The sequence below is a fragment of the Furipterus horrens genome, unplaced genomic scaffold (genome assembly GCF_987537825.1).
Source record: "Furipterus horrens unplaced genomic scaffold, mFurHor1.1.pri manual_scaffold_4, whole genome shotgun sequence".
Lineage (NCBI taxonomy): Eukaryota > Metazoa > Chordata > Mammalia > Chiroptera > Furipteridae > Furipterus > Furipterus horrens.
In genome coordinates this window covers 171,184,220-171,208,901 of record NW_028327174.1, presented here as the reverse complement: position 1 = coordinate 171,208,901, position 24,682 = coordinate 171,184,220, and the positions used below count along the sequence as shown (strand labels likewise).

At 44.5% G+C, this 24,682-nt stretch overlaps 1 protein-coding gene and 1 pseudogene across 3 annotated transcripts in view; both read right to left on the bottom strand.

Moving 5' to 3' along the window:
• The window catches only part of DAPK1 (death associated protein kinase 1), a 181,415-nt gene that overhangs the window by 50,430 nt on the left and 106,303 nt on the right, over positions 1 to 24,682 (bottom strand). For all 3 annotated transcript variants that reach the window (XM_090274248.1, XM_090274247.1, XM_090274249.1), the window contains exons 4-10: positions 6,080 to 6,218; positions 4,218 to 4,347; positions 4,001 to 4,049; positions 3,887 to 3,913; positions 2,879 to 3,031; positions 2,467 to 2,512; positions 321 to 410 (exon numbers count right to left, since the gene is read on the bottom strand). In XM_090274248.1, the coding sequence (XP_090130374.1) occupies positions 321 to 410; positions 2,467 to 2,512; positions 2,879 to 3,031; positions 3,887 to 3,913; positions 4,001 to 4,049; positions 4,218 to 4,347; positions 6,080 to 6,218 (634 nt within the window). The remainder of the gene's footprint in view (positions 1 to 320; positions 411 to 2,466; positions 2,513 to 2,878; positions 3,032 to 3,886; positions 3,914 to 4,000; positions 4,050 to 4,217; positions 4,348 to 6,079; positions 6,219 to 24,682) is intronic.
• LOC150013280 (mortality factor 4-like protein 1 pseudogene) lies at positions 22,545 to 23,583 on the bottom strand (annotated as a pseudogene).

Below are 24,682 nucleotides of genomic sequence, written 5' to 3'. Positions count from 1 at the left end.
TTCTACAGGTCTTATAAATCAAGACAACAGAACAGAAAGAACGCCTCCACCTGTATTTCATTATTAAACTGCAGAACTGGATTTCCTACATCCCTTCCCTCTCGATATTTAGTTCTTTGCTGTTTGAGGAATTAGATCTTACCCTAGAAAAACCCTGGCATGACCCCACCTCAGAGGAGCATGGTTTGCAATGGTCTTGCCCTGTGTCCTTGGTCCCAGGCAAGCTGGTAATGGTAGATAATGTGACAATCAAAGCTCATACAGTTGTTGGAAATGCACAGGTAACAGAATTTGTATATCCCTCTATATCACAATCTTACTTTCCATTTTTTCCGGGCTGCAAACTTCTTGAATTTCTCCATGTTTACTGCTGATGCTTTTCTACTAAGTGCTTGTTGGGTATCTTTCGGCTGAAATGAAAGTCCAAGAAAAAAAAATTAAGAGCTCTCAAATTACAGAAATGTGTTACATGACAACTTTTTGAAACCTCTCATTATTTGGGATGCTTGCTTACACATTCACCTTGCTGAAATATCAAAACAAGTTGAGATAATAGGCAAGATCTAGGAACCTAGTCTGCAGAGGCTAACTCTGTGGCTGAGGGTTTGATATGACCTGTAAAGACTGGATCTTGGGGGAAAGTTGAAAAGTTGAGCATGGGCCAACCTGAATCCCAACTTTGCATAAGGCAGTTTGGGGATGGCCAGATGCATGGGGAGGCCATGTTATGAAACATTTGAACTTGAATATCATCAAGTAATTTAGAGCTGGGCGGGACTTCAGAGGTCAGTGAATTCAGCCTGTCTGATAGCATTGGAATGCCTTTTACTTCATCTTTTCCAGGAAGCCATGCAGCTCTACCTCTGAAAAAAAGACATACCATCGCTTTCTAGGGGAGCCCAGGCAAGCACTGGGACCCTGAACAGGCAAAGAGTTCTCTGACTGCCCCACTCCTACTTCTGTAATGCAAGTCATTGCATCACAATCTGCTAATTGGTTCCAAGATTTTATTCTGTAACTGCCATGTTTCCCCACCCTCAGGCCAGTCTGTCCTAGCTGAAGCAACTTCAGGTCTTTCTTTCTTTTTTTTTTTTTTAATTTTTGTAATATGCTCTTGAAGGTGGTTACCCCTCATTTCAAAGGTGTGTTAACACAGATGCACAGCAACAATGGACATGCTTGCTTAAGGTAATAAAAAAGTTATATGCCTAGCAACGGGCAGCTGGCAGCTTGTCCCAGGCTAATCCCCTGAAGCTGTCCCCAAGGCCCCCTTTTCTCTGACTTCCCCGTGAGCTAAGGCAGCCCAGCCTAGGTTCACCTGTTGCTTCTTCTATGCTAAGCCCTCCCTTATTTTACTGTTCCCAACTTTAATAAATGGATCCTCACAGTCACCTGGACTCGTGTTGGGAAATCTTTCCTGTAAAAAGTCAATCACTCACACACTAGGCCCCCTGTCTGGTAACAATGTTGCTAGGACGAACCTCTCTCACAGATTGCATTCTCAGGAGATAATTACTTTAGATTAACTGAATACACTGGTTCTGCACCTTATTACAATATATGCAATCTTGTAGAAGTATTTCTTTGACCTCTGTTTAAAAACATCTAGATATGAATTTGATTTCTAACATGTTGGTTCTTTTTCTTTTTTATATAATTTACAGTATATAATATTTGATTAGTCAGGAAATTGAAAGACTACTGTTGTCTGATCAATAAAATGGCTAGGTTAACTGAAAGAAGTAATGTATAAACACTTCCAAATTTTATTATTGCATATCTTCCAAGAATTAGCCATGCTAATAAAATTTATTAAGCAATAAGTAAAAAACAAACAAAAAAACATTATATGCCTGGGGCATGACTACCCACTACGACCTGCCCACTTAGGAATTTGTGATCAGATCACCTAGTGAGGTTACTTTCCATAGGATCCCCCTTTTTTCATCCGTAGCAATTTCAGTTCTTTAATCTAAATGCTGACAGGTAGGTAATGTGAAGGTGTAATATGCAAGGGGGCAGCCACAGGCTCTAGCACAAAGGCAGCTGTGCCAAGTTTCTGGTGGCCTCCTGGAATGAGGACTCACTTTTGGTAGATCTTTAAACTTTTCAAAAGAAGTTGGAAATCCAGATTTGATATATTTAAATGCTGGGTATTAATTCAAAAAATTTTTAAAAATATTGTTTGGCCCAACATCCCATAGGTCAAACCAAATATGACTATTGAATAGACTTGACCTTCAGCTCCCTGTTTACGATCCTGATTTGTGATAGCTTTCTCCTCTCCACCTCCAGTATCATTAGCATACTTTCATCTGTTAGTTGTGTTAAAATATGGCACCAGTGGTAAACAGAACACTCCAGAGGTGCCCTATGTTTAGAACCCACAGTTACTAGTAATAACTGAGAATAAATGGATTTCGGAATGCCCTTTAATACCCAAACCAATCACAATACGCAACTTACCTTGATCCAGGGATGTTGCAAACTATCTTGAATTGTCATTCTCTTCCTTTGTGGGGAGGAGGGAAAGAAAAAAAAGAAAAATACTGTGACCATAGAAGCAAACATGTTGTTTCCATGCTGGCTGAGCGTACAAAACAGAAGTTCTAGAAAATGCAGCTGGGGCCTGCTTCATGGAAGAAAACTGAAAACAATATGAGTCTTTGTGTACTTATGTCACTCTGCCTGCAGGACTGACTGAGCAGGTAGAAAGGACCCTGACTGCATTTTCTGAGGCATTTCACATGGCACACTGCCCTTTGCCAGGAGCAAACAACCAGGGCCTCAGAAACGTGGCCATGTGCACAGAATAGGGACTAACCCTCATCTGGCTGAGGTCATGGCTGAGCACCTTTCCGAAATGACTGATACTCACTTTGGATCTTTGACAAGCAGTCTTCTTATGAAATCTTTGGCTAGGGCGCTGGTATTACTGAAGTATTCTTCCTCAAACTCATAGTTGACAGCAGATACATTTGCTAATGTTTCTTGCTTAGTGTCTCCGAGGAAAGGTGAGGCCCCACTTAGGCTGTCAATAAAGTGGGACACAGAACATGAACAATTACCTCCTGTGTTGTCATTTCATTCCCATAATATCTGATAAAGGGAATGAGGAATAAGATTATAATCTGGTGCTTGGACAATCACTTTAGAATTCCATTACATTTTATAGGACATTTTAATGGTCATGCACAAAAGCTTCAGCTTAATGCAAAGGATGCATTTAAAAAGTTAATGTGACAATCAAAAATCTCCTGGCACACAAAAGCCCCGGACTGGATGGCTTCGCACGTGAATTTTACCAAAAATTCAGGGAGGAACTAACTCCTACCCTTCTCAAACTATTCCAAAAAATCCAAGAAGAGGGAAGATTCTCGAACTCTTTTTATGAGGCCAGTATTATCCTAATTCCAAAACCAGGTCAAGGCACAACAAAGAAAGAAAACTACAGGCCAATATCACTGATGAACACAGATGCTAAAATCCTCAACAAAATATTAGCAAACCAGATCCAGCAACACATGAAAAAGATTGTACATCATGATCAACTGGGATTCATCCCAGGGATGCAAGGATGGTATAATAGTTGCAAATCAATAGACATAATACACCACAAAAGAAAAAAAACGTTAATTTGGAACAGCATTCGCAATTTTCTCAGTGATGGACAGACATTCTTTTTTCCAGGGATTGTGCTGCAGTTTCTGATGACTCATTTTGAATTAGGAGAAAATGGTTAATTAGTATAAACTAAACATGTTCTGGGGGTGTAAAATGAACATTTACATAAAAAGCATCATAAGCTGAAGAGATCAACGTGACTGATTAGTAAAACATATGGTCTCAAAGAAAGAGTGAAAGAGTTGTGGATTTTGGTACTTACAGAATATAGGTGATTACCCCAATACTCCTAGATACAAAACAGAAACAAAAACAAATGTCAGAAGAACAATATATCAAATCAGAAAAATGACAACATCAAGGGCACGCTACTTACCACATGTCTGCCTCAAGGCCCAGAGGCTCATAGTTGACTATCTCAGGAGCTAAGAGGAAATAAATGCACATTTAGTTTTTGAAGGAAGTGGACCAACACATAGCCTCTACATGTACAAACCGGAAACGTGTACCAGGGAAATGATGCTGCAGCAGGGACAATGTTGCCATCACAATGTTTATGAGAAATAAATGACCACAGGAGCAAAGGAACTTACCAACAAATTCTGGTGTCCCAAATATGTTTTTGAACTCATTTCCAAAGTCGATTTTATGGGCCAACCCAAAGTCGATGATCTTGATCCGAGGTTTGGGAACATTTCTATCCAAAAGCATTATGTTTTCAGGCTTAGAGAAAAAGAGAAATAGTGCAGTAATGTTAATAGCAGCGATAGTCATAATAACTAAAAGGTGGAAAAAACCCAATGTCAGTCAACAGGGGAACGGATAAACAAAACGGGGTAGATGTATCTAATGGAATATTATTATTCAGTCTTAGAAAGGAAGTAAATTCTGAAACATGATACAACATGGAAGAACCTTAAAGACATTATGCTAACTGAAATAAGCCAGATAAAAAAGGATAAATATTATATGATTTCACTTATATGAAGTACTTCCAACGGGGAAATTCAGAGGCACAAACTAGACTGGTGGCTGCGGTGGGAGAAGGATGGGGAGTTCCTGTTTAATGGATACATAGTTTCAGTGTGGGAAGATCAGTAAGTTCTAGAAATGGAGAGTGGTAATGGTTGCACAACAGTGTGAATATACTAATGTCACTGAACTGCATACACTTAAAAATGGTTGGAATGGTAAATTATGTGTTATCTTTATTTTATTACAATTAAAAAAAAATAGCAGCCATGATATACTATGCTGAGAACAAGGTGGTTGAATAATCCTTCCTCTCCCCTGAAAAAACACCAGAAAAATAGGTATAGAGGGTACATGCAAGAACACACCTGAAAAATAGGTATAGTGGGTACATGCAAGAACACACCAGGAAAAAGAAATGCTTTGGTTTAGGTTCTCCCAGGAATAGACCTGTGACAGTGATTCCAGTGTAAGTAACTTACGTGGGGGCCACTGGGTAGAAAAATGGGGAGACAAGAAGCAGAAGGAAGCTGATACAAGGTGCCTTAGCAAGATGGGAGTGACTGGAACTTAATCCCTTTTAGGAACTTGGGGAGAAAGAGTAGTGCTCAGAGTTTTCCAACTAAAGCAGGAGTTAGGGTGCCTATCGACCATCTCTCCATCCTCTATTGCTAAGAGCTGCTTCTGTGGGCATTTACTCTTTGGCATTTCCAGCTTCCAGGGCAGAGAGCCATGGGTATTTGCAACAGGAATCTTTGGGGTGTTAATTAGTGTGTGTTGGGGGGATTGAGATGGGGTCTTAACAGCTTCCCTACAATAAATATAAATGAAATCTTTCCTCCTCTGAAGTCCTGTCCTAGCTCCAATGATCTGAATCACTCACTTGGCAATTGATCACATGCTGCTTTGTGACCATTTTTTCATTGCCTTGGATTGTACCTTGAATCTTAACCTTGTCACTTCCTGTTGCTCATGATGCCTTACCTTCCCAAAGAGACCATGACCTCTGTGATGATTGGGAGAATGACATTTTCTTCCATAATGCCCTGCCTCCAGCCTGGCATGACCCCACTTAGCCAGTTCTAGAATTTGGCTTGATTGATTGCCAGTGACAGAGTCAGGCTCATAAGACTTTGCATCAAGAGGAAGAGTAGAGATCAAGGCACCTTCTATCTTACACGTACACACTCTGCAGCCACAGGGGGACGGAGACAGGGCAGACAGCTTGCACTCCTGGCTGACAATGTCCCATCACTAACAGCAGCCCGCTTGCTTAAAGACCTGGCTGGGAATACCCCTATGTTCTTCCCCAGTGATTCTTGAATGCAAATCATTAATCTTAAGCCTCTATTCCACAAAAAAGTTAGGAGTCTCTGCAGGAGGCATGCTTTCATTATACATTTGTTAATTTACACTGGTAATTCCATTTGTTAAACCCACAGGTTTCCATCAGCTTCTATGTGGCTAACACTCAGCAACATACCTTAAGATCAAAGTGGGCAATCTGAAGGGAGTGCAGGTAGTAAACACCATTAAGAATTTGTTTGAGAAATTCTGTTGCTTCTTCTTCAGTTAAAGATTCCTTTTCAGCTAAGAAGTCAAACAGCTCACCGCCTGCAACACTGGAAACCAAGAAGCAAATGTTATTGATGACAATTCTGTTTCATACTCATCTGTTCTATCATAGACCATTGGTGCACTCAAATTTCAGGCAAGGGAATAGCATAAGGATGTGCTGAGCATGGAATCAGAATTCTCTGTGCTTCTCACCACTGGATGAGAAATCTGCATTCAGATACATTTGTGCTTGAAAGCACTTGGGTACCATTTTCCTAATGGTGCTATATTCACAAATGAGGGGAGGAATCAGAGATGTGATGGGGGGAAAGTCAATGTATCCTTAAAATAGTTTAATTAAATATATTTAAAAGTGAAGTCTTAAATCACTGACTAAGAAACAAAACTACAAGTCAACTTTGTATAGAATTTATTAAAAATACAGCTTCCTAGCTCAATCAGAGAGTAGCTGGAAAGTTCATAATCTGTATGTTAACCATTTTTTAAAAACCTCAAATCACAATATATAGCCTGATAAGGATTTTCCTTTTGTATTTTTATAAGCAAATCTGTATATATTTATGAAATCATATTTAAATAGAACAATAACAATTATATTTAGTAATTAATTTAACAAATACCTTAACTAGTAAGAAAAAACTTACACAAAATTAAAATGCACATGGTTGTTGAATATTTAATCACTCTCCCTGGCCAGACTGGAAGCCCCTGAAGGGCAGAGGTCAGCCCCACTGCTGCCCCCGCTGCCCCCCACCACCTCGCACAGTGGCAGTCACACAGCAAGAGATCAAAATATTTTTATGAAGAGGATAAAGGAATAATCTCCCGATTAATGGCAAGTAACAGGGAACTTTTAATAAGACTTTTTATAAGTTAATGTTTATTGTTTAAACATACATTCACAACATAATAATTAACTGCAATTATGCACATAACTGCTGTGCTCATTATCTTTCTTTCGGCAAGACAACTCCATACGCATTTTACCTACTTCTACAGCTGGTGCTCATGGGATCAGACTGTAACAACAAAAACAGCTGTTTTCTTAAAGAGAAGTTTCAGATTCTTCCCCTTCACCCTCCAAGTCAGTGTCTTTATTGCCTGGTCCAGGGTCCATGGGATCAGAATTGCTTGGGGTGCTTTAACAATGCAGATTCTGAGGCTCACTTCAGAACTGCTGGCTGAGAATTTCTAAGAGTGGGGATGAGGAAACGCAGCATTTTTAAACAAGCACCCAGGTAACTATCAGCACACTAAACACCAAGGACCCTTTTTGAAAGTCTTAATTGCCTGCTTCTGTGGCAAGGCCTCCCTCTGATATTGAACTTTGGGATGTTTATCCAGAGGGCTAGATGGCTTCTCCACCTCTGGAACCCAAGCAGAGGGCTCTGTCAGATCTGCGATGTGTCCCAGCCAGAGCCAGTGAGGAAGGCCAGGAGCCCCGCTGGGTGGCAGAGGCCTGTAGTTGGCAGGACTCCCGGGGTAGTGGGCTTCCTGTCTGCAGCCTCTGGGCCCTGCTGCCCTCCCCTCTCCACAGTCCATGTTCCCTGGGCTGGCTCTCACGCAATCCCGTGAACCCTCTGCTTCTCACTTTTCTATGTTCTTATTCCTCTTACAACCAACAATAACAAAGAGGGGCTCCTTCAACTACAGGAAACAGAAAGGAGGAAGCACAGGAAATTGTTATCCGACCCATGCTGAGAAAGAGGCGGCAGCATCTGTTTGCTTTTGTGTTTTCTGGCGCTGGGGGCCAGCACTTAGTGTGACCACAGCACTGTGGGCCCCCAGCTGGCACATGGGCTCCAATCTTCATTCTGCAGACAGAAGGTAAGTCCTTCTCTCTGAGTCTCCTTTTTCTCACCACACAGGAATAATAGGAGCTATTAGTTTCAGGGTTTTGAGGATTAAATATACATAAAGCAACTGGCAGCCTGGTCTGGTGGGAGGCTGAAGCCCAGCAGCGGAATTGGTATGATAATAAAAGAAGGAAACCGCCTTTCCTGCAGAGTGCCATGCCCGCCCCCCAGGCAGGCGCCACCGTGAAAGTCCGTCCTGCTTCTTCCCTCTGCCTGCTCAAGTCCATGGGCGTGGCCCGACCGCTGCACTCCCGAGAGGGGCTTCTCCTGTGACTCTGGTGTCCAGTCCCAGTGTCTCCTCTCTTTGACCCCCTCCAGGGCCTTCCCCATGCCCTCTTGTTCACAGGGGCTGCTGGTTTCCTGACATGGAGAAACAACTGGGGTTTGGCTGCCTGGAGTTGGGGACAATCTGGGAGCACCCGAACAGCTTGGCACAGTGTGGAGGCCCAGGTCCTTCCTAGGAGCCCCACTGCTGCCCCAGGCCAGGCCTTTGCTCCTCTTTCCTGACTGACATGGCCACTGTGTGCCCCACTATTCAGTCTTCTTGTGCTGAGCAGCTCAGCTCCAACAGTGCTTCCTGATCACAGAAGGGAGACCCTGGAGTCCCCAAGGGAGGGACCAGCCTGCACAGTAGCAATGCCTGGTCAAAGCTGAGAGACAGGAGGCCTGGGCCATCTCTAGTTTTCTTCTCTACCCTGCTTGCAGGTCCTGTTCAAATCTCGTGTTCTTCATGACGGGGTCCACATCATCAGGAAGCCAAATCGTTTAGCTAGACATCAGCAAGGTAAGGGGAGCCCCCATTTCACTGGGCCTGGATGCATCGCTGGCTTTCTGCTGCCCCAGATGCCCTACATACATATGCCTCCTTCACACCGATACGGGAAGGCAGATGTTTTAGCCATGAACCTCTACTTACAAAATCTTCAGTCATTTATCAAAGTCATTGAAAGTAAGTGATTTTAACCAGGGTTTGTGGAGCATGACAAGCACCATTTGACAATTTACCCCCACTTAGGCCCCCCGCCCCCAAATCTCAGAAGACAGATAGGGAACTGAGGATTTTTTCACACAGGTATTTGCACATACTACGCTCAGAACCGGAACGCAAGTGCTTACAACGTTGTTGCTGAAGAACCGACTAACGTTAACAAAGGGATCAGGCAAACCCTTGGCACCTTCACTCTTTGTTCCAAGTTTTAGATTTTGTTTAAGAGAAGGAAGATGGATGGATGGAGAGAGAGAGAGAGATGAGCAACCTGTGCAGCCAATTTAGAAAGTAAGTCTAACCTCCTTTATTAGGTCTTTGAGTCAGAGTGTTTTAAATTATAGCATTATCATGGAAACGGTGTGAAATGAATGCTAATAAGCACTGGCTGCTTTTGCCAAGAGAGCTGGAAAATATGAAGTTTCCCTCTCCTCCCATTCCTTTCCCTCCCACCAATGCCAGCCGTAATGGAGTGTCATTAGGACATGTTACAGCTTTAAAAACAAATTGGGCCTTTGGAGTGACATAAGGGAAAGTACCACAGGATTCCAATTTCTAAAATAAAACACTATTCGGAGTTCCTAACTCTTGCTAGGAATTGTGCAAGACATAACAGGATTTGATTCTGGACTGTGTCTGGTAATAACAGAAACTTCAGAAAATTCTTGGCTACAAACTATACTTGATGAGCCATTTCAAGGTCAACACGATTCTTCAGTGTTGGGCTGAGTTTCTCCATTTGGTGTCACAGAACAAGTATGTGTGGCTGGTACATTGGGGCCAATGGAACAATTCAGCAAGCACGCTCTCCCAGGGCAGACCCTATGTGGGTCCTGGCCTGCTATGACACTGAACCTTGGGAGGTAACATGGCAAGAGGATTGGATGGGCCTTAGCTCACAGCCCCTCCACCCCCTCAATCTCAGCTCTGTACTTAGGTTGTGGGTGACTGAAAAGAAATTATGGAGGCCACCTCACTTCTCTGGACCTCAACTTTGCCACCTGTATAGTAGAAGGGTTTAACAATTGGGTAAAGTGACTTTCTAAATAACCTTAGTGTACATAACAATAATTGGGAGAATTTGGTAAAAATGCAAATTTTTAGAACCCACTTACTGAGGTTTGGACTCAGGAGCGGGGCCCTAGAACCTGCCTTTGAACAGGTCACTCAGGTGATCCTGACGCTGATGGACCACACAGAAAGAAGCTGATCTCTCAGGTGTGATACTTGAAGGTTCTATAAGTCTGTGTGTGGGTGTGGCCAATCTGTTGCTATGCTCCCACAAACTTACCCTTTCCTCCTGGATGCAGAGCTAATCTGCACCTTCCAGCTCCCTGGAGTCCAAGAGTAGTTCTAGCCAGGGGAAAGTGAACCAAAATGATGTGTGTTACTTTCAGGCCTGGCTCCTGAAACACCCTGCACAATCCTCCACTCTCTCTCTCTCCTCTCTCTTTGGCCACCTGAACACAGCAGAGGCCCCCAAGGGAACAGCAGAGACATTCGGTTGAAGAATATGGATCCCTGAGTCACTGAGGGAGAGACACCCAACCTGTAACATCCACATCGGACTCTGAGCAAATGAGAAATAAATCCTATCACGTTAAGCCACTGAGATTTTTTGGTTGTGTTCCATTTGCTCTAAATACAAATTTATTTATTCAGAATAATACATTTTTAAAATTAAAATCAAGGGAAAGCAACCAATGCAAAGCACAGAACACATTAACTGTTCTAGTTTTCTATTGCTGTGTAACAAGATTTAGTATCTTTAAACATGATAATCAATTTTTAAAAATCTTTTGGTTTCTATGGATCAGGAATCCAGGAAGGGCTGGCTGGGCAGCTCTGGCTCAGGGTCTGCCATGGGTACCATCAGATAGTGGCTGAAGCTGAACCTGTAGGATGGCTGGAGCACCTGGTAATGGTCTGGGCATCTCTCATCAGATAGTCTCAGGTCTCCATGTGGTCTCTGTGTGGACTAGCTGGGCTTCCTCACAGCGTGGCAGACTCAGGACAAGTGGACTATTATTTACACAACAGCCCACAGCTCCAAGGCAAGTGTTCCGGCAAGCAGGGCGGAAGCTGCCTCAGAAGTCACACAGCATCAAAAGTGAGTCCTAAACCCATCCAGATGCAAGGAAAGAGGATTCAGACTCCATCTCTTGATGGAGGAATTTCCAGGGTCTAGACACACATGAAGGCCAGGGGGTGGTGCTGCAGCTACCTTCGGAAAATATGTCATTCTACCTATGATAGATGAACTGAAATTCTCCATCTCCCTTTATCCTAAATGTGTATTTTGTAAGGGTTAGGTGCAGGTAGCTATATTAGTTTGCTAGAGCTGCTCTAACGAACTGCGTGGCTTCAAACAACAGAAATTTACTCTCTGGGTCCTGTGGGCTGGATGTCCGAAATCCAGGTGTCGGCGGGGTTACCCTCCCTCCGAAACCTGGAGGGGAATCTTCCTAGCATCTCCCTCACTTGGAGCAGTTGCTGGCAACCTTTGGTGTTCCTTGGATGCAGATGCACCACTCCAATCCCACACCTTTACATACACTCATCCCTGCTTTTCCTTATATGGTCTTCCCTCTGTGCACATCTGCGTCTGCTAATTTCCCCTTTTTATAAGGACACCAGTCAGACTGAACTAGGACCCACCCTATAGGCCTCATTTTAATCTGATTGCATCTGGTAAAACTGTTTTCAAATATGGTCACATTCTGATCTTCTGGAGTTAGGGCTTCAAATTATCTTTTTGGGGTGTGTGGTGGTGGTGCGCATAATTCAATCCGTAACAGGTAGTAACTGCTCAAAGGCTGCAAACAAAATGCTGGCTAACGCAACTCAGGAAGAGGAAACAAGGAAGGGGAAGGATAATTAGAACCTGCAAGTGTGTTTTGTTAGTTTCGCTTTCATGTTCTCCTGTGAAGGAAGTGTTCATTCATGCGCTGTTTAAAAACTTTTAAATTCAGGTCAGAAAAACGTGGGTGACAAATGCATATCTGCTCCAGTCCAGAAGTGGTTCCCTCAACTCTTTGAGAGGATTCTCCATTTATTTATTTATTTATTTATTTATTTAATTTATTTCTAATCCTCACCCGAGGACATTTTGTCATTGTTTTTAGAGAGGGAGGAAGGGAGAGAGGAAGGGAGAAAGAAACATTGATGTGAGGGAGATGCATCAATTGGTTGCCTCCCGTGTGTGCCTGACCAAGAATCGCACGCACCCAGACGGGGATTGTATGCACCTGCCCTGGGGATTGAACCTGCACTGATGCATGTGACTTGACTGGGAATAAAACCCGAAACCTTTCGGTTACGGGGGTGACACTCCAACCAACTGAGCCACACCAGCCAGAGCCATGATTCTTCTTTTAAACATATCTGTCCTGGAGGCTGTGACGTGGAGGTGTGAGTGGAAGGAAGTACCCACAACTTCTTGGCTCTGCCTCTAAATAAACCAAAACCTGAAACTCAGTGCTCCGTTGTCCTCATTGTGTGTTGTCCGTTCTATCTTGTTCAGCTTGGGGAAGTCCTGAAGGGTTTCACATGCTAACCTCTTCCATTCTAATTTAAATTCCTTGGGTAACTGAGGACTTGGTGGAATATAACACTGAAGCTGGGGAATCTAAAGGGAAAGATAAGGCCTAACTCCTTCCTTTTCACATTTGTGAAATAGATGGGACTTTAAGGTCCGGAAGTAGGCTGGGGGTTTAGGAACACTGGTCTTTGCTTATATATTGTGTTGTCCCCAGATTACACAAAAAATATCAAAGGAATTCCTGACCTTCACACTCCTTTGAATCCAAAATGCAAGATGCCTCTGAAAATACATTTTCTATCTGTTTCACCTAAAATTCAAGTAACTTAAAAGGGGTTCTGGGGATTCTCATAGAAAAGAAAGCCTGGCACTCAAAATTCATGGGGGAAGTGACCTTTCATTTTCATTTTACCCAGGGAGATTGTGCAAAAAGCAGGCAGGAGCCTTCTGAAGGTTTCTAGAAAGAAATCCCTAAGGAAAGACTTACCGCCCAAAGGTTAAAAGGCGTTGGAAGCAGGTATTCTGGGTTTCAATCTGGGCCCTGACTCAGATAGGTTAAGTTACTTTCTGAGGCACAGTTGCTTTGTCTATAAAATGGGGATATTAATACCCACTGTTTATTATTACTACTGGGGGGTGAATGGGAATAAGGGCCTGAATGTCTGGCACAAAGTAAATGCCTTAACTTTCTCTTCAAGGCAGGGAACGGGGTGAGAAAAACCCTCGAAGTGACTCTCTCTGTTCCTCTCTTGTCCAGATGCTAGCTGATGGTGTGAGATGCTGGTGTGGCTGTCATGCTAACAATGGAATGAGGTCACACATGCCTGTGGTTATGTTACCAGCATGCAGCTAGAAAAGGGGAGCAAAGGCAACTAGACATTGAGCTTAATAAACATGGGAACATACACTCGCTTCCTTGCCAGGAAGTTACAGCTTCACACCCTATGGGATTAAGAGTATTGTTTTGCCAAGGGAATTGGCATTCCTCCCTCTCCACCTTCCATACCGGATGGTTGGGGGGTATGGGGAGAGGTGCTGCTGGATGCCCACTAGAGGCACGTCTGTCTAATGAGGGGGTCGAAACCCATCCAAAGCCTGCAAAACCCTGGGAAGTTGATTGGTCACTTTGAGAAAGCACCTGTCTGTCACAGACCCAAGCTCCTGTTTATAACCCCAGAGGAGCAAAGACACTCGCTCTCTCTTGCTTGTGACCCTCATTGACACAGTGCACGGTCCTGTTCTCTTCATGGCTTCCAGGAGGGTGCCTGAATGCCAAAGCACAGCAATGCACTACAGCTGGAAACACACGCTAAGCTAGCGGATGCTGGACTGAACTGGACTTTAATAAGGAGCATAAACGCTGGGCAGTGGCCTTCATCCTGGCCCTGTTAGATGAGAGTGGACTTTTTCCATGGTGAGACAGGTGAAGATGGGATTTGGGAAGCCAGGAAGGGAATCCCCTTAATGGTACATCATCAATAAACCATACCACAGAGTCCCATCCTCCCGAGTGGGTCTCAGGAAACTCTTTTCCTTTGGACACCACAAGAACCCCACTTCCATTGACAATAGTTAACAAACAGTAGGGTTTTCCTGAAATGGGTGAACATTCTTGGGGCTAAAAATCTGGGGATGAGGTGGGTACTTGGACTAGTCACAGGTAAGTTGGAAGCTGGGCTGTGGCTATGTGGCAGAGAGAACGCCTCTCTCTGAACCCTTCCCTGTTTCTGGACAGAGGGGAAGCTAGATGTGCTTCAGAGCAGCTGGGGAAGGTGAGGAGAGGTCCTGCTGAGGGGGAAGGCGGGCTGGGCCTCAGCAGAAGGAAGTGCCAGCAATCCCAACCCAACAGCACCCATTTAATGTGAACTCTAGTTTCCGCCTGTTAAATAAAGATGGATTTAACCTGTTTCTGTCCAGTCTCAATTGTGTAACAGGAAATTAAGGAAAAAAGTGGTTTCTTGCTTAGGCAAGTATTAAGGGAACACTAAGGCCTGTATGGCGGTGACAGAGGGGATTAGAGAGAGTCCTCAAGGGAAGTTCAATGTCATGGGCCAAAACGACCAGCACACCCAGACACTCCTTCCCTACAGGTGGCCGATGCAGGCCAACCTGGAGGACCTGGGCTTGCCCTGTGTGATGGCACATTGGCCTGCTCCATTCTGGTCAGGGAGAACTGAACTCTAATTTGTCTCTTAAAAATATTACACAAGAATTAATAAATATATTCTCTCCAAGGAAAAAGAAAACATCCATATATAGAACTAAAGTCCGTTCTGACAAGCTCCCCTCCTCCCCATTCCTGGCCCTCTCCCTCCCTACCTCCCCCAAAGTAGATCCTATTGTGAATATGGTGCACAGCCCTTCGGAACATTGTCTGTATGTTCTGTGAACTACACAGCACAGACTCATGGACGTTTTAAGAACATAAATGGCATCAGTCTGTACGTGCTATTCTGCAGTTTGCTCTTTCACCTCAGCAATGGCAGAGAGCTCTTGCATCCTACCTTTTGCTGCTGCCTGATAATTCATAAGGATGTCTAGATCAGAGTTTATCTAGCCATTTCGGTGTTTTTAATTTTTCACTATCACAAGCAATGAGGCAATGATTTTTGGGTGTACCTGCTTCCTCTGAGGGTTTGAGATTTTTTTTCTCAGCCTGAAGATATAGAGCCCAAAAGAGAATTTCTGGGTCGAAGGTTAGGTTTTTTTTTTTTTTTTTAATGTATTTAAGCAACGTGCTGTGTCTCCAGAGCCTCTTGCTTGGTATTTTTATTTTGGGGTAATCTGAAGGGTGAAATAAACGAGTTACTGTTTTATCCTACATTTCCCTGCTTGGTAGCAAGACTAATACCATTTCATAGAATTATTGGCCATTTGTATTTGAGTGGGTATAAACTGCCCACACCCTTTGTCCGTTTTTCTATTGGACTGTCATTGTTTTTATTTTTAATTGATTGATAGATGTTCTGTACCTCCTCTCAATACTAACCCTCGATCTCTTCTGTATTCCAAATGTTTTCTTCCAATCTGTTGCCTTTTAACTTTGCTTAAAGTGATGTTTTCCTGAACAAAACTTCTAAACTTGGATGCTGTCAAACTTATCAATCAGATTTTCTAAATCATACGTGAGGACAATGAAATAGCAGGTGGAAATTAGCAGCTCTGTGATCCATAGCAAGGTACTCAATCTTTCTGCGTGCGTAGATATTAATGATGGCTGCCTGTGAGCCCAGACAGGCAAATGGAATTTCTAAGGTTTTTTCCCAGCACTACTGTGCCTTTCCAAATCCCTGTGCACCTCTAGACTGGGAGCCACCTGAGCAGCATTACACACTGGTGATCCCCTGAACCGAAGAGCCACCTACATGTGTCTTTTCCCAACTCCACCTCTAGTGACATCATGTCAGAACTGGAAATTGGCCATGGTGGGATCTGTATCATAGGAATAGACCAATATTACAAATCAGGGCTTTTCTTTTCTTTTTTTTAAAAAACATTTTATTTATTTATTTTTAGAGAGAGGAGAAGGGAGGGAGAATGAGTGGGAGAGAGGAACATCGATCAGTTGCCCTGACCAGGAACCAAACCTGCAACTCAGGCACGTGTCCTGACTGGAAATCGAATTGGCAACCTTTCACTTTGCGGGACGATGCCCAACCAACTGAGCCATATCAATTCAGGGTGAAATCATGGCTTTTCTTGCCTGGAGAACCCTTTGTTTCACATTTACCAGCACACCACCGGCTTACCGTAGTCTAGGCACAGCCATCTGCCTGCATAACGTTCAGCTGAGGGCTGCTGTTCCTACTCATGGACAACTCCAGTGAGACAATTACTTTTTGTGTAGATCCGGTAACACAGGTCCTGAGTCTGCCTTCTCGAACAAACTTTTTCTGTAACAGTGTTTGGGGGCCATGCAGTCTCTGTTGCATTTGACTCTATTACATATTCTTTTGGCTTTTTGCTTCAGCCATTTAACAAGGTTGAAGTGTATTTCCTTGAGATCTATGCATCAACCGGCACAGGCTCTGGCCCACTGGCTATAGCTTGCCAAGCCCTGCTTACAATGTGGGTCACAGAACACAGGCCACTCTGTGACCCACAGTCACCCTCCCCCTCTCTGAAGATGGTTCTTGCATACCTCTGGATCTTTTCTTCTCAAGCCTAGGGTTCTGCCAGGGTTGCTCTTAAAGTCAATGCCAAATACAGGTGAAGAGATTTAGGAAATGTTTCTAGAGTCTGACTCATTGTGGGCCTCCGTAGGTGTGGTGGGCACTGATGTTACAGGCCCCGTTAATGCAGGAAAAGGAATGAAAACCTGGCTGGGCCACGTGCTCTAGCCAACTCAGGAACGTCACAGGATGTGGAAGCAGCATAGTGCAGGGGACCTGAGCATGTGCCAGCTATGTGATCCCTGGCCCCAGACAGTTGCCCGGCTGATGCCCCAGGGAACAGAGATGTGGCACGGCAGAGAGCCTTGCCTACATCACAGGTTCATGATCAAAACAAATGAGTGTTGCCATTTTAAGCCATTAGGCTTTGAACTTGGTATGTAGCAAAAGATAACGGGATCAGGGATCAGAACCCTCCCTCCTTGGGCTTTGGTGACGGTCAAATGTCTATAACGTGCTTAGCTCGGTGCCAGGCACATAAGAAGTCCTCAATGAATAGTAATTATTATTCAGAAAAAATACAGCTGCTTGAATTTCCTTCCAGAGATAAGTGGGAATGTTTTACCTCTTCTAAGGGGGTTTGGTCCTTAGGCTGAGCTTTCTTTCTAAAGAGGCTGATGTTTTTGTGGCTTCTTTATCAAATGAGATAAAATGAAAAGCACTGAGCATAGAGCATGGCATATAGTAGTCGCTCAGGAAATGTCAAAAACCTCTCTACTTTGATGTCCAGAAACTTCCATTCCCAACACGCCCTCCAGCCCATCATGCAAACACTGTACCTGACAGTTCTGCCTGACCCTTACACTCTTCAAGAACTAACAATTTTATTTCAGTTCCTTTGCATCCAGGTGGACATGGGGCCTCCATGACTCAAGGGGCAGACTGACAAGAAATTCGAACAAAGGGAGGGTTGGTCTCTACGCTTTTAGGGGTATATGCTTTGTATATGAGGGACCAAACCTATTAGGAATGCCAGCTATGGCAAGAAAAGAAAAAGTCCGGTTTTATAAAATGACTCACATTTGGAAATAAGCTGGGATCCCCCAAAGGTCCCTTGCCTCAAAAATCTGGTCTCCTATTGTCATGAAGGACTGACTAATCCGTGAAGCTGGAATAAAGTACAGCCTCCTTGGAAAAAAATGAAGATTTTTAAAAAGCAATCACTTTCATTTACAGTGAAACAGCAGAGTCATGACTCTCTTTGAGACGGAAACAGAATGCTGGATTGGTAAACAGAAAATGTGTCACGACTTGCCAATACCAGCAGGCGCGGCATGGCGTGGGACCAGACCACACTGCTCAGCCGTTAGGAAGGAGGCAGCAGTCAGGGACAAAGCATTATAAGTGACAGTGCTCCAGTCCAAGCGGTCCCCTGATAAGATTATCAACCCCCTCACTGCATGAATGCATGTTCATATTCAAGGCCAAATGATGGAGCTGCAGTTTGCTGAGGCAAATTTTCAGACAGGTGGTTTAGGTTCTCAGTTAGATGTGGTACTAAGGGGAAAAAAATCCCTTATGTTTTTTAAATTGAAGAAACTTTATGTGGAATATAATGAGGCATTTATGCAACAAGCCAACAAATCAAAAACAGTTTCATTTTCCTCTTCCTCTTTCAGGGAACATAATCTATTTGCCCTCTACCCACTGACTAGATAAAAATGATTGCAACTCTGGAAAATATGCTATTAGTTCAGAGCTGTGGTTTGTTAGAGCCAGCTCTCTGGAGAAGAAAACCTTGATGGTTGTTGTTTTTTTTTGGTGATCAAGGCCTGCTGCTCAGGCAGTTGGGTGACATGTCATGCCTACAGGATGTCCTATGTGGGTGGTCATCACACCTACAGGGGATTAGTGTGAGCCACAGCCCTCCCACCCCCACCTGAGCACTTGCTCATTTTCTGCTTCTCTACTTGCACTTGTTACCTTATTGGATAGAGAGGGGGGACATGGGAAAGAGAAATGGATGGGGAGGTAACATAAAAATATTCCAATGGATAAAAATCAGTGTAAGGCTTCCGGAAGCCTGGCCGGTGTCACTCAGTTGGTTGAGTGCCTGCCATTCTGCAAAGCGAGGGGCCACCAGTTTGATTCCAGGTCAGGGCACATGCCTGGGTTGTGGGTTTGGTTCCTGGTTGGGGCACATATGACAAGCGAGCAGTTGATGTTTCTCTCTCACAGTGATGTTTCTCTTCCTCTCCCTCCTCCCTCCTCAAAAACAAAAAACAAAAATCTTCCAAAAACAAGAGCAATGGAGTCCATCAATTCAGGCAGGGAGAGAGGAGAAAAGTGTAAGATAGCAAGAATGAAAACCTCTGCAGAGCAAGGGCTCAATGTGTTTGCCGCATAATTCCATGAGACCAAAGGCTGCCCTTAAGAAGACATGAGAGGGGTGCAAGAAAGGGTGTTGGCAGCCAACCACAGAAGTTCAGAGAACCCCAGTTTCTGGGTCAGAGAAGCCGTGGATCTGGAGCCACCCAGGGCGTGGTTCTAATGGGGGTGGTGGGGAAGAGGAAAGGGAGGATAGAGGAAGAGCCAAAAGTGTCCACCCCTGGAGAAATTATAAACTAATTCAGATGAAAAAAAAGCAGATGCTCATGTGCCAGAAAGGGACCCAGGGCAGAGCAGGTCTTCAGCTGCCTGTGCCAGGGAATGCAGGCGGATTTAAAACCTGAGGCCCGAGGTGGGTCCCACTTTAGCCAGCATCCCAAGGACTACAGACAGGCTTGGGCCCTTCATTTTAACAAAGATGTGGAGTCCGGGGAATATTCAAGAAATGCCACACTGACTAGGAGGGAGATACACGAGGCAGACCGTAGACTGTCCCCTTTCTGGGAAGTTTCGGGAGGTCAGGAGATGCAGGAATGCTGGGCGCAGGTGGTCCCAGGAATGGAGGAATCCTTGGCTGGGCTGGTTCAGGCAGCAAGCTCACGAGAAAGACCGTATGTGGCCATCCAAGTATGGTGCCCCAGAATTCAGTGGCTGAGCCTTGCCAACTGGGTTGCCAAAAATGGGGTCCAGCTGTGTGGAAGTACGGGGCTCACAGGTGGCTGGCTGGCCCTTGAGGGTGGTCATTTCCAACCACGAATGGCCTCACCCGTTGAGTCCAGTGCTCTGAACAAACAGTCGGGTGTAATGCGCACTGGCATGATGTGGCAAAAGGGGTGAGCACCGTTAGCGGCAGTAAGTAGGAGGGTATATGTAGGGAGAGAAGGGGCTGAGAGACGAACTGCAGCCCTACCTTGCAGTCGGCCCATGCAGAGCTCTTGGACGAAAGAAGGTCCTCATGTACCGGGAAATAAAAAACCGAACAGCAAGACCGACCACAGCATACACCAAGCCTCTTTTTACTTTTATGGCTTTGGTTTAAGCTTTGGAGACCCACAGAAATAATTAGGTCAATCAAAAGTGGGGCACACGGAAAAGCCAGGGCAGCCAGACATCTCTTCAGCCTGGGTCATTATAACTGGTGCTAGAACAAAGGCCGTGGGAAGTAAACCAAGCTGGGACAGCCAAAGATGCAGGTTTCTTCCAAAATCAATCTGTCTCGTCTAGGTGAAAACAAGGGAAGGCTATTATCTGGGGAAGCCCAGGGACCCACCCCTCCCACTGCTGACCAGCTTTATTCTCCCCAAGCTCAAAGGGCTCAGATAAAGGCCGCTGGTTGTTAAGAACCTGGAAATCCTGGATGGAAGACCCCTGGCCCATCACATAGCGGCACCGGCCAACCTGAAGGATGGTGTTGCCCATCCTTTGGCTACCCATGAGATGTGGAAGCTTGTAATTTAAAAGAGGCATAGAGCAGAGTGGTCCTCCCCTTGAATTCGGGATGAATTTGAGCAAAAAGGTTGGAGGAGGAAGAGATGGAAAGGTGAGAGACTAGCCATTCACTCAGCAGGTGGGGAGGCTCTGGGACCACTTTGGTTTCCCCCGTGGCCTCTGGCAGAAGATGAGGAATAGGGCAGAGAAGGGCAATGGAGCTGAGCACTTCCTTCGGTGAAGGGAAAAGGAGGGGGAAGACACACTGAAATCCTGCCGGGATGGAAGAGGAGGCCAAGAGCAGAGAGCCGCCCCCACCAGAGGCCTTTAAGAAAGATGGAGATGAGACTGGATTTTTTTTTTTTTCAAGATTTTATTTATTTACTTTTAGAGAGAGGGGAAAGGAGGGAGAAAGAGAGGGAGAGAAACATATATGTGAGAGAGAAACGTGCTATAATGAACACACTTCTAAAAGGTGATGAAAATACACTTAAGAAAGCAATTAGATCTGTATGAGCTTGGCTGTGACAGATGAGTAGCAATTCTCTAGGCAGACAAGGCACAGCCTGTCAGGCAGAGGGTGCAGCATGAACCGTGGGCTGAGGGTGCCTAAGAACATGGCAAATTCTGGTAAAGACGATTCTCTGTGGGTTGAGCATGAGGGGCAGAGACAAAAGGGGTGGAGGAGAAGTGGTAGAATATAAGGAAGGACTGAGACATTGGTTCAAAGATCCTCCACCAATCTATGGATCACAGGCCTCATTCTGTAGGAAGAAGGGCCATCAGCAATGTTTTCTAAAGATTTACTAACATAAAACTCACATACTCTATAACTGACTCTTTCAAAGTGTACAAGTCAATGGTTTTTAGTATAGTCACAGGGTTGTGCAACTATCACCACAATCTAATTTTAGGTTATTTTCATCACCCGCAGAGGAAACCTCATGCCCTTTTAGCAGCCACTCCTCATTCTTCACCACCACTACCCCGCCTTCCCTGGGACTACTGATCTACTTTCTGTCTCTATGGATCTGTCTATTCTGACTTTTCCTATAAACCAAATCATATGACATGTGGTCTTTGGAGACTGGCTTCTTTCACTCAGCATAATGTTTTTAAGATTCATCCATGTTGAAGTGTGCGTTAATGCCTCGTTCTTTTTTGTTGCCAGTAACAGTCTGTTGCATGGCTATACATTTTGTTGATGGACATTTTTTTTTTTCCACTTTTTGGCTAGTGTGAAAAATGCTGCTATAAACTTCACATATAACTTTTTGTGTAGACATGTGTTTCCATTTCTCTTGGGTATAGTCTGATGAGTGGAAATGCTGAGTCATATGGTAACTCGATGCTGAATATTTTGAGGAATGGCCAAGCTGTGTTCCAAGGCAGCTGATCCATTTTATGTTTTATTTACTTATTTTTTTTGAAATTTAAAGAAAAAATTTATTGAAGATCTGAAAAATAAGTCCCAAAAGACTGGCTTTTCCAGAAAACTGTAGCTACACAAGGCATTGCGTCTATCATGTAAAAACGTGCATTAGACACAAATACAAAAACCATGAACAAGCCACCACTCTTCCACAATCTGAGCAAAGATAAAATGCCGAAGCAACAAGGTGGATAACCTGCAAAGGATAAGCTCAGCACCAATAAAAAATAAAAGGAGCACAAATGGATGAGTGTGATCAGTTATATACACTGAATCGAACCTTTGGCACTAGGAATCAGAGCATTTGTCATATAGCATTAACACATATTATAAAAGTGTGTAGTGTCAAAGGAATAGAACCACCGGCATTCAGAAGCAGCTTTGTCAACTAGGCAATAGAACACTCAACAGGACGTCTCTCCGTTGTTCATCAATACACTGGTAGCAACTTAAAAATGGAAAAAAAATAAAAGGAAAGAAAAAAGGAGCTGTAACCCCTTTCATTTTCTCTGTTTAAGATCAAACAGAAAACAAACATTAATTCTGTTATACACTAACATTTTCAAAGTACATCGTTTGTACAAGAGGAGGACTAAGAACAGAAACGTGTTACAGAGATCCAAACGGAGTGGAAGCGCGCGCCTCACACAGCTTTTCGGTGGTACTCGGGAGGGGCCACTTCATAATCGCTGGCACTAAACAAAGTTGCAGAATTCTTTGCCAGGTATTTTAGGAAATCATGAAGATAATTCAGTAATAAAGCAAGGCTCTTCTCGTCCAGAGGCGTGTAGGCCAGCATCGCTCCAATCCGTACAAACCATCTCAGCAGGTGCGGCGCTCCGTACACCTGGGACATGGGCGCGTCCGGGTGGTCTGCGAGGATCTCGGCGTACTGCGGCCGCTCGAACTTGTACAGCAGCTGCGTGCCCAGCATCACGTTGAAGTACTCCTTGATCCCGGCCACAGCTTCGTTGACAGCATACTCCTTATTATCTGTGTTTCCTCGTGACTTCTTGTAATTTGCATAATCCTCCAGAATGGAATCCACATTCTTCTTGGCAGGAAGATAAAAGAGCTGTTTCTGCCGGGTAATTAGGTCCCAGTCATCAACAAGCCATGGTTTTAGTTCTTCAGGAATCTTGACTTTGACTTCAACTCTGTTCATGAATGTTTCCTCATTTTCCACAGTAGGGTCGACTCTGGCTCTCTTCTTGCGAGGAGGCTGAGGGGTCTCGCTGGTGCTGCCTCCGTCTCCATTTCCAGGCGTTTTCTGTTTGTTCTTTTTTGTTTTCACTTCAACATTCTTCTGTTGCAGACCAGACGTCTTCTTCCCAGGGGCAGCCCCTCTCATCTTCCCCTCTGCATACTGCTCCTGATTGGCTTTCTGAAGTTCTCGCTGTTTCTGCAGATTGGTGTCCACATATTTGAGTACCCTGCTTTCTGGAACCCATTCGTTCCAATTTTTATTCCAACCGCTGTAATGTATAAAGTACTTCACTTGCTTGTCCTTTATGGCAACCTTTACACACTTCACTTCGTACAGAAGAGGCCCATGAAAGCACAGCACTCGCTCACCCTCCTGGAATTTAGGCTTCAGGTCCTGCTTCGGCGCCATTTATAGGGGTTCGCCGCCGCCGCCTCCTCCTTCTCCCACCACCCCGACTACCGCCCCCCACTCGCCACCCCACCCAGCTCTGCGTCAGATGCTGTAGGCAGCACCAGCTCTACATCCCCGGCGCGATTTCTCCCATTTTATATTATATTACATTACAGTAATTACATTGCAGTGTAATGTTCTGGAGAAATGTTCCAATTTCTCCAAAATCCCCATCAAAATTTAATAGTGTCCCTCTTTTTTTATTGTGGCCGTCATAGTGGATGTGAAGTAATTTCATTGTGGCTTTGATTTGTAGAGCTTGGATGAGTGATATTGAGAATCTTTTCATATGATTATTCATCAGAGATATCTCAGCAAGAGAAGTGGCAGTTTTGTAATACGTCTGGGGGTGAATTGGACCAGAGAGAAACTAGAGGATGCAGTAATCATTGAGGGAAGAGTAAATGAGATCGTGGACCAGGGGAAAAATATGAGGATGGGAATAAAGAGAAGGATTCAGGAGTTCCTTCAGAGGCAGAACCCACAGGACTTAATGAGAGATTAGGCTGTGTGGCACAGCCCGGAGCCAGGGCAGAAGGAAAAGGCAAGGGTGGTGCTACGGCTCTCAGTCCAGGCCACCAGGGAGATGGAGATGCCATAAACCAAGCTAGAGAAGGAGGGGAGAAGCAGGCATGGGAGGGGAGATTGGGAGTTCGTTCAAGATATATTAAGTTTGAGGTACCTCAGGGAGATCCATGTGGGTGGAGATGTTGAATAGGCAAGTCGAGAAGCAATTGTGGGGCTCCAGAGACAGACCCAGAGATATAGCTTCCAGGATACCAATATACTGGGAGGCAACAGTTGAGTGCTATGAATTGCATATACATGAAGGAATTTTGAAGCTTCAGCAGAATCCTTTCAGTGGCAAGCAGAAGGCTAAAAGGTAGATTAAAGTGATCTGAAGATGGAATGAGAGTCAAGGAAGAGAAGGGGGCAAGGATTGCTTCCTATTTCCGTGGAAATTATTCCTATGGCATCCATTAGACACGGGGATGATCAGGAGCACCGAGACAACTCCCGTCCCTTCAGAGAGGGAAGCAGCGCCCCAAGGGTAGACGAGGCAGAATGAACACAGCTTTCCTGCTGGGCAAGTTGCCCTGGCAACAGAG